We start from the raw sequence: 9,999 nt of genomic DNA, 5'->3' as shown, positions 1-9,999 counted from the left end.
CAGGGCATAGCCCCTGCTCCCAATGCTGTCATGCCTGCATCCTGTGCCCCCCACGCCCCTGCCTACCCTGTTTGGGCAAGCGGTGGCAGTGTCTGCATCCCGTGCTCCCCCTCCCTGGCTGGGCAAGCGGCGGGCTATGCCCTGCTGCCACTTGGGGGATGCATCACCTGCATCGCACCTCTCCTGTCCCGGCTGGGCAAGTGACAGCAGGGCATAGCCCCCACTCCCAGCACTGCCACTCCCAGGCCCCCCTGCCCCAGCTTGTCCTAGCCAGCCCCAATCCCTCCCTCTGCCATGCCCCTTTCTTCCTCCCTCCACCTACCCCAACACACTTACCAGCTGGAGGCAGCTGTGTCCAGCGTGGTGAGGACTGCTGTCTGTTTAGTTTATGGTCGAATCTCTGAAGCAGTGCCAAATCTTTTCCGAATTGATTTGGAGGCTTCTGATTCAGTTCAGACCCTTTAATTGGTCTCCTGATTCAATTTGGAGATTTGGCCACCAAATTGGACCGAATCTCCTCTGAATCGAGTCAGCTACTGAAGCTTTGCACAGCCCTACTATTAGCCTTTTTTGAAACAAGGGCACACTATTGACTCATATTCAGCTTATTGTCCACTATAACCCCCAGGTCCTTTGCTGCAGAGATGTTGCTTAGCCAGTTGGTCCCCAGCAGAAAGCCTGACTGGTGAAGTCAGGCTGGTGGGGCAGTGGAACGTGCCATGGTGGGGGAGGTTTGCAGCCTTCCCTGTTACTGGCTGGAGTGCTGGGCCAGCTGCAAGCCCTGCCTCCCCACACCCCCCTTCCTGGCTGGCTGCAAACCACCCTACCCGTCCTGCTCCCATGGGATGCTCCACTGTCCCGCCAATCTGAGTTCACCAGCTGTGCCTGGTCCCCAGCCTGTATCAGTACATGGGATTGTTCTGTCCTAAGTGCAGGACTATGCACTTTTCCTTATTGAATTTCGTGAGGTTTGTTGTGGTCCTGTCCTCCAATTTGTCTACTTCCTAGTCTTCCTGCACATCAGGATGGTTTGTAGGATGGTTCTTTCACTTTTCATATTTTTCATATTTTGCATTTTACTCAGTCTAAAGTAAATAGAACTTATGGTTTTTGCTGAGAAAAAGTAAATAGAGCTTATGGTTTTGCTTTGTTCTATGTGTTATTTATTGAGAAACAAGTTCAAATTGTTTCTGTATAAATATGTCTTTGCTTATTTTCAGGTTGTATACGATTCTAATACACTGTATATTTTTGCACCCAGTGCACAAAGTAGGGATCAATGGGTGAGCAATCTGAAAGAAGGTAATGAAGGTTGCTTAAAGATAATATTTGAAACATTTAGAGGTAACACTTTGAAAAATATATCTTATGGACAATTTGGGGTGATAAGTGTGTTGGGCAATACCAGCTGGGTTCACATCACATGCAACAATATTTTGCTTTCAATTGGACCATTGCCAAAATGAAATAACCTCATGTATTCCACTGGAATTGTTCTCAGTTTAAACAGCATAATAGAAAACAGAATTTGGCCTTATGATATTGTGCAAGTTGCTAAGTCATTAGAGAATATTATATATGTTAATGCTATTGATCATCTGTTTAACACACATTTATGCTTACATATTATTGTAAAATATATTTCTATTAAAATATTACTGTGAAATATGGGTCCTATTTTTCTCTGGTTATCCTTTTACTCTTGCTTTACCTGTGGGAGGTTAGGGTGCTATGTCTTGTGGTTATGTGACAGGTTGCTTGTGTAGTTTTAGTAATAGATTATACAAGGGTTTGTATAGGATAGTTTGGATAGCGATGATCTTGCCTCAGGCTGGGGGCTGTACTAGATGACCTTTGGAGGCCTCTTCCAGTTCTACTTTTCTCTGATATCCTTCACTGTGGGTGTGAAGGGATGGAGACATAGAATCTAGCTCTACTAGTTTTGTGCTTGTTGGATTCTTTCCTGTTTTAAGGGGTATCCCATATGGGAATTTTTGTTGTACAAATTGTGTGACCATGTATTCTGACTCATAACTACACATTATCTGATGAAGTGAGCTCCAGCCCATGAAAGCTTGTGCTCTGTATATATCTTGGTTAGTTAGCCTATATCAGTGCATATCTATGTGCCTTCTTAATATAACTACATTCACCTAGGGCTCAGTCATACTTGTAAAGTGCAGCCAGCCTTGAACTGGGGGCAGTGTGAAACAACTGGGTCAAATGAAGCAGAATGACTAATGAGGTTCCCAAGTACATAAAGGCAGAGTACTTGCTGGTGCCCACCAAACTCCTTTGTGAGCAGCTGTAAGCTCCTACCTATTTAGCTGCTCAGTAGGGTTGCAGCACTATTAGCCCACCTTATTAGCCTCTCTGGGGGTATTGCACATCCTTATGAAGGAACAGCCCTTGTGCTACCCTGAACAGTGAGACTTCAGTTGTACCTTAATTTTATACATATACCATCTGGCCCTTAGTTTACCATAGCATATGCCAAATTATCCAAGGCAGACTATGCACTCTGTAATCACACATTTCAGGTATAGTAAAGCATACAGATATATAGGAGTGTTTATAAAAGGTAATGAAAAATTAGCCTCTGCAGAATGTTTCTAAAGGTCTTCACTGCTGTAGACACCATTCCCATTGTCTCTGCTAAAGCAGACACAAGTTGGAAGGTCACTTTTTTTCTTTTAGGAACTTTTTCTAAAATAAAACAGCTGTTTATAGTACAAGTAAATAGTTTATAGTACAATACAGCACAGTTTTTATAGTACAGTACAACTTTATAGTTTAAAGCTGTTTATAGTTAGTACAAGTAAAGGTTCAGATTGAGTTCAATAAAGTTGGTCCCTGTGAGAACAAAGAGGATATAATCCTTGTTGGTCTTGCTCCTCACTTGTCTGTTAGATTTATGTTTCTAGAATGAAGGCCCTAAAGGTCTTCAGAAACTGCACAACTATACTTTGACTAGATAAATCATTTAGTTATATTGCCTTTTTCTGTTGTCATGCGATTTTGTGACATGCTACGCTATGATGCTTATCATAATTAAAGCTATCCTGGAATTACTGGCATTATGGTAGCACCCAGCAACCTAAATCTTAGAGCAGGACTCCATTGCACAGTACAAACATAAATATCTGCTACCAAGGCTAAGTACAGATAGTCAAAAAGCTCAGGGCTGAATTGATTCAGTCTTTGCAGGTTAGTCTAAACTGCAGAGATTAAACTGAGAAACAGCTGGACATACAGTCACTTTTGATTCAGGAAAAGCAGCCATATGCCTGCAGTGGCTCAGGCCAGAAACCGGAGTGTGCTACAGCACAACTCTCTAGAATATAGCCAGCTTTCTGCTGCTGCTTCTTCCTGCTGGCCCCAAGGTCTCTGGGATTTGCAGTCCAGATTCACAGCAGCAGAACTCTGCATGGTTGCTCATCACTTCCTCTTCCTGCTTCCAGGTGCCTCTGGGATTCATAGTTCATAGTTGCAAGCCAGCAGTACATTTTTAGCAGAGCAGGGAAGCTCTGTACTTGGGGGAAGGGAAATTTAACCCCTTCCCTGGTCCCAGATACCAGCTGGGGTTTGCCTGGGGAGGGGCAGTCCCCACCCCCCGCTTCCCCCTTCTTTCCTGGAGCAGACAGCCCACCCAGCCCAGCCCAGCCCAGCCCAGGGCTAGAAAGCATGCTGGGAAGCTGGGGGACTCTGATTTAACTTGAACCAGGAAGGGGTCTGGGATAGAAGTTTCATAAACCAGTTTGACCCAAATCAGTTAAGTCTGTTACTACATTCAACCAGGCTTATCTTAAACCAGATCCCGCCGTTTTGAAACTGGTTTATGTGCACTGAACTTCTGTTCTGTTATAGGTTTAGACTAGTGTCTGAGGACTAGTTTAGGTGTAACTTCTGTCCCTAGCCCAAGTTCACAAACCAAGTGTTCTCTCCTAAAATGCAAGACTTTGTTATCCAACTCCACTAAAGTTAATTGTTAAGCATACACTTTGCTATAACAATCTTGCCTCCTAAAAGTGTTCTTGGGTGCTGTATTATCCTAAGGAAGTTCTCTCTTATCACTGTATGACATTCATGTTAACACAGAATGCATACCTGAAGAATAGTTATACTAGTTTAAGTAACAAAAGAGTTATTGTTATGCCCCATATTAATAGTATTACAGTACTATGTATGAATAATATGAAATCATTCTTATGAAAAGGTTTGGTACTTTAAATTTATATACCATTTGTTTTTATAGAAATAAAGAACAACAACAACATAATGGTAAAGTATCATCCTAAATTCTGGACAGAGGGGATTTATCAGTGTTGCAGACAAACAGAAAAATGTGCACCTGGCTGTGAAAAATACAACCTTTTTGAAAACAGTAAGTGGATGTTAAAACTCTTGTCTTATTAAAACTGAAGCAAACTTCAAATTGAAACATTTCAAATTGGGTTGGGGGGAAAAGGCATATCATTAAAAAATGTTGAGGGAAATATTTTGACTTTTTTCTGAAATTATTCTGTGTTTTTCCAACTGAAATAATTCAGAAAAAAATTGACGCAGTCACAAAATACTTCAGTTGACCTAAAATTGCATTTTATACTAAAAAAAAAAAAAAAAAAAGAAGCTGTGAAGTTTTATTCAGCTTTACAAATCAAATAAATGACTTCAGACACTGAGTGATATAAATCAAGAACAACTGTTCCCAGGCCAATATAACTGTACCAGTATGAAAATGAAATAAGAAAACCAGGATCAATATATGTAAGGAAATTTTGTCTTGTTTCCCTAGTTATAGTTTGATCATGTATAATTTAGGCATTATGTAAATGTTCACTTTTGGAACCCGTCTCTGCTTCCAGGACTCTTCCTGTATTTTATCCAGTGACTATTAGATGTAAAATAGAGAAACAGACCTGGAAGAGGGGATCAAAATATGGGACTTTGCTCACTCAGAGAAATTATAAATGCTGATATACCCTAACCGTTAAGCTATAGCGACCCTCTCTTTTGCTTGTTCTCCTTCTGGCCCTCACTCATGCATACCTTCCTGCACAGTGGCCCAGCTTCAACAGGGGATATAGGGTGCCTTAGCTCAGCCCAGTCTAGCCTACTAGCTAGGCACTTGAGGTTAAAGATATGGGTTGAATTTCCACAGTTGGAGGAGGGCTAAAAACCAAGCTCTTTCACTTTCTGAGCAAGTACTCTAAGCCAGATGTTGAATACAGGGTTACCACGGTCACCTGCAATACTTGTGAGTGGATATTGCTGTGGGTACTGAACTCATTGTCATCAGTGTGCTGAGCTGAATGCACCTACTTGCTTAGGCCCCTCAGTGAACTTGGGTGCAGGGACACCTAATATGTAAATCTCAACTAACCTTAGGATGTAAACAGACATCCCCAAATAAAGTGGATCAGCTGATCTGCTTCATTGGTCAAACCAGGCATCACCAGCTGACCTGCAGGGTTGGGCCCCTGCCATTCCTGGGATACTTGGATACTTGGATCCAACACTTGGATACATCTCTGCAAATGGAGGAACCCCAGGTTTCCTCCCTAGCAGAGGAGCACCCAGGGAATTCCCAGTGTGTGTCTGCATTTAGGGGAGCCTGGAGTTTCTCCATTTGCAGAGACGCACCCTAAATCACGTTGTCTGAGCACACATCTCTACAAAAGGGGAGACCTTTGGTTTCCCCATTTCCAGAGTTGTGCATCTGGAGAGTCTGACTTGGGATATACCTCTGTAAATGGGAGAACCTGGGCAGGTGCTCCTGGTGCTTCAGAAGCAGAAATCTGCATGCCCCGAGAATGAGAATTCACGTTGTATGCAGGATCAGGCCCCTGAAGCCCCGGGAACACTTTCCTGGCATGGCTGGAGAGTGTAGGCGGCTCTGGGCTGCCCATGCTCTCCTGCCATAAATCAAACAGACGTCTGCTGCAAAATAGTGATACAAATTCATACCACCTATGTCATAGGAACAAATTTGGGCACTTACAGCACCACAAGGGGCATGGACCTCTGTTTGGCATGTGTGCAGCCATAAAAATTTGACTGGACACCTAAGAGGATGGTGCTGAAGCTAGATTTATAGCACCTATGTTTTCTTGTGTGTCTAAATGAGTAGGCAGAGGGTTTTGTGAATCCTGTTCTTGGGCTTAGGTACATAACTTCCTCCTAAGTTGCACTTTAAATACAAGTCTCTTTTTAGATCTGGCATTAATACCCATACTAGATTTAGCCTTTTGTCTTAAGTATGGTTTTACAGAGCTGGGTCCTGTTTTCTGTGACCGTGACATTTATACTAACAAGAAGGCTGACTAAGATATTAACATTTTATCTGAATTTTAAAAATGTTTTATAATGATCATTAATCAATGGATCTATAAGTGTAACATATTCCTTCCACTGTGTTTCTTTTAGGTATAAGGAATTCTGCTTCTCCACTACCAATAAAAAATAAGGTTGGTAGAATTTTTAGAACACTGAATAGCTTAATGTAGTTGATTGAGAAATATTTTAAATACAGTATTTAGTTCCATTATACTTAATTCATTATATGCTGATGATCCATTCCTGTAAGTGTTGACTGAAGTCAATATAAAAGCACTGTTGACTACAGTGGGCTTTTGGTTTAGACCCATACAACAGGGATTCTTAACTGGGGTGCCATGAAATCCTTTGAAGGAAGCCATAGTACCTGGCCTCTGTGAGAGGAGGTAAATGCTGGCTTCTCCACACACAAAGCATCCTCTGCCTGCTGCAGCATTCTGGCAATATTCCAGCTCCAGGAGCGGGGGAAGGAGCCAAGCTGAAAAGTGCAGCTCCTCCCTGCTGGCAGACCTTGTGCTGACTGCCCCTGTGTTTCAAGTGGTGCACTCTGACTTGGGGCTGTGCTTTTTTTAGCTCAGCTTCTCTCTTGGGGAACAGAGGCTCTAGTCACTGGCATTCAGGTCCCCAGAGGAGCTGTCACAGCAGCAGAGGCCATGCTCAGCCCCTCAGATGTGGAGTTGGGGGCAGGAAAGAGGCAGAAAGAGCAGAGTACAGCAGGGTTCTGCCCCCACCACCCTGATCTGGCACCAGTCTGTGCTTTCAGTGACCACTGTTATCCCCTTCCACCTCCTTCAGGGACAAGGGCCTCCTTCCGGGTACTAATGACCCACCCCAAGCTCCTCAAACTGCCCCGACAAGCAGCCCCTGCCATTGCTGGGCACTGTACCACCATTCCCTCAAGCTATCAGGGGTACGTTACCCACTGCTGCCTGCCTTGCTACACTGAGAGATATTTTGAAGGGTGCTGTGGGTACAAGAAAGTAAGCACTCTGAAATATAAATTACTCTTTAAAGGGGATGCCACTACATTCTGAAAATCTATGGAGGTGGGCCTAGAGTCTTAAAAGGTTGAGAAGCGGTGCCATAGAGCCAGCTTCAGCTTCTACTGTGTATCAACATACATGCATTTTCCACAGACTGTAGCAGGAAATGGTTTGAGCCCACAGCAATTATGACTTTGAAAACCCTCCTGACACTAACTGGGCCGTTCACAACGTCAAAGCCTTATTGTGGGTGATAAGTATTTGTAGGATTGGGCCCTTATATAATGAATCTGTGAATTAAAAATTAAATTGTCATTTAACATGATTAAAAAATTTTACTTAAAAATATGTATTGAATGGGTTAGCGGAGTTTCTTAAAGTAGGTTATTAAACTGACACAGAACTAGTCTAGTCTTTGTCTGTTACAGTGTTTTGCTTGTGTACAATGGAACACTAATAATTTTATATCAGTTTCAGCGGAGGCCTCCACCACCTGTTCCCCCACCTGAGCAAAGTGAAGATGAAGAGGAGGAAGAAATAGTAGTAGCAATGTATGATTTTCTGCCTGCAGAACATCATGATTTAAGATTGGAAAAAGGTGAAGAATATACAATAACAGAGAAAAATGACATGCATTGGTGGAAAGCAAGAGATAAACATGGGTAAGCAGCATTTCCACCCATCATGGTGTAAATAAGGCTACCCCCTAACTATAATTTTAGGTTGATTTGTCCTATATATATAAAAAATCAAGAATGATGGACATAGAATTTGGGTATAATTTAGTGATCTATATCTGATCTTGGACTCCAATCCTGGATTCTGCATGGATCAGGACCTTATGCCTGTCTAGAACTCCCTAAAGCTAAGAGGCTCTGTACTAACTCTGGGATCATTCTGTAGAGTTGGTGATTTGTATGCATAGGTTTCCTGTTAGGCATTAACTAAATTTTACCAACTTTTTCATTTTTATAGGTTAAAAAAATCAGAAAGCTTTTCCTATGTATTTGGAAGTTATTTCAGACATCTTGCACTGGTCTTAATGAGAATCTTCATGCTCCAAAATTCACCAGTTCCTTGGTGAAAAAAATAGTTCAGGGTAATTTTGTGTTAGTAAATCGCAGTACGGTGGTTGTGGTAATATGTATTTTAGGAACAATAAGCACCTCATCTCTTCTGACAGCACTGTTTAGAGACTATTTCTCGTAATGAAGTAGGGGGCAGCCAAAGTAGAGAGCTAGCATGGCTATTCATATTGCTCCCCTTTGCTGGCTCTTGTACAGGAGGAGTAGTTAGACTCAGAACTTAAACCTGGACACTTCTGTATACATTGCAACTTCATTAGATGCAAGGAAAATGAGTCGGGGTAAAAAAAAAACCTCTCTCTCTAATGAGAATTTGAATTGGTCATTAATAAGGTAGACAATTACAGGTGACTTCTTTTTAGTAGATGAAACATGAATTTTCTTTTTCTTTTTTTAGATGATATCATGATTAAAATTTACTGTGCAATGTTTCTCTCTTTCTAGAAATATAGGATACATTCCAAGCAATTATGTGACAGGAAAGAAGTCCAACAACCTTGACCAATATGAGTAAGTGAATACTTTCATAAAAATAGAAAATAGAAGACAATAAACATTAAGTATTAGCAAATGCAAGAAAACCATATTTAAAATTCTGTATAAATTATAGGTTATGAAATTGAGTTCAAAGATGGACCTTGTGAAAATATATTAAATATGTGCATATTTTTTCCTGTTTTTCCTCTCACCTGTATTGTTGTCACAGGTATGTATCCTGATTTACAGTGAGGTGAGTAGGAGAATCAGGAATGTAGTTTTCAGTCAGTCAACAGCAAAAATATTGATAGATTAAGAGACACATTAAACGACCTTCATCTGTAATGAAACTGTGTGTAGTCAATGGTCTGATGGTCATCTGAAAGTACTGTCATCTGACATGATTCATAGATTCATAGATGTTAGGATCGGAAGGAACCTCAATAGATCATCGAGTCCGACCCCCTGCATAGGCAGGAAAGAGTGCTGGGTCTAGATGACCCCAGCTAGATGCTTATCTAACCTCCTCTTGAAGACCCCCAGGGTAGGGGAGAGCACCACCTCCCTTGGGAGCCCGTTCCAGACCTTGGCCACTCGAACTGTGAATAAGTTCTTCCTAATGTCTAGTCTAAATCTGCTCTCTGCTAGCTTGTGGCCATTATTTCTTGTAACCCCCGGGGGCACCTTGGTGAATAAAACCTCACCAATTCCCTTCTGTGCCCCCGTGATGAACAGTTTGAGTAAATCTGTGTTCTCTTCTCTTTGTGCCCAAGCAAAGATTGTTAACAGAACAAAGTAAACATACCAGACCAGAGATTCCAGACCAAGAAGTTCAAACTTCAAAAGATAACTCTGTGTGTAGCTTAAACATTAGCACATTTAATCAGTTTATAAGCCAAAACAATCTTGAAGGTACTACTGGGCTTTTATTAATGTCAGGCTCTTGCTGATTTTGGACAACATGGGTAATTTTGAGCTCATTACAAGACACAGAAAGATAGAAATGTATACTGTTATGAATGTCACCACTAATCTGACTTTAAAATGATTTTTTAAATATTGAAACTTCAGGTCATGAGTAAAAACAGGCATAAAATTATCATGTTTTATATGCATTC

At 41.6% G+C, this 9,999-nt stretch overlaps 1 protein-coding gene across 4 annotated transcripts in view; it reads left to right on the top strand.

Moving 5' to 3' along the window:
- The window catches only part of TEC (tec protein tyrosine kinase), a 79,603-nt gene that overhangs the window by 51,943 nt on the left and 17,661 nt on the right, over window positions 1-9,999 (top strand). For 3 of the 4 annotated variants that reach the window (XM_014517651.2, XM_025198347.1, XM_006019003.3), the window contains exons 4-8: window positions 1,221-1,302; window positions 4,256-4,384; window positions 6,427-6,467; window positions 7,791-7,981; window positions 8,849-8,914. In XM_014517651.2, the coding sequence (XP_014373137.1) occupies window positions 1,221-1,302; window positions 4,256-4,384; window positions 6,427-6,467; window positions 7,791-7,981; window positions 8,849-8,914 (509 nt within the window). The remainder of the gene's footprint in view (window positions 1-1,220; window positions 1,303-4,255; window positions 4,385-6,426; window positions 6,468-7,790; window positions 7,982-8,848; window positions 8,915-9,999) is intronic. The other variant, XM_025198348.1, reaches the window with a different exon arrangement.

Source organism: Alligator sinensis, unplaced genomic scaffold, assembly GCF_000455745.1.
Source record: "Alligator sinensis unplaced genomic scaffold, ASM45574v1 scaffold134_1, whole genome shotgun sequence".
In the NCBI taxonomy this organism is placed as follows: Eukaryota; Metazoa; Chordata; order Crocodylia; family Alligatoridae; genus Alligator; species Alligator sinensis.
The sequence above is the reverse complement of the archived record's forward strand: the minus strand, read 5'-3'. Positions and strand labels throughout refer to the sequence as shown.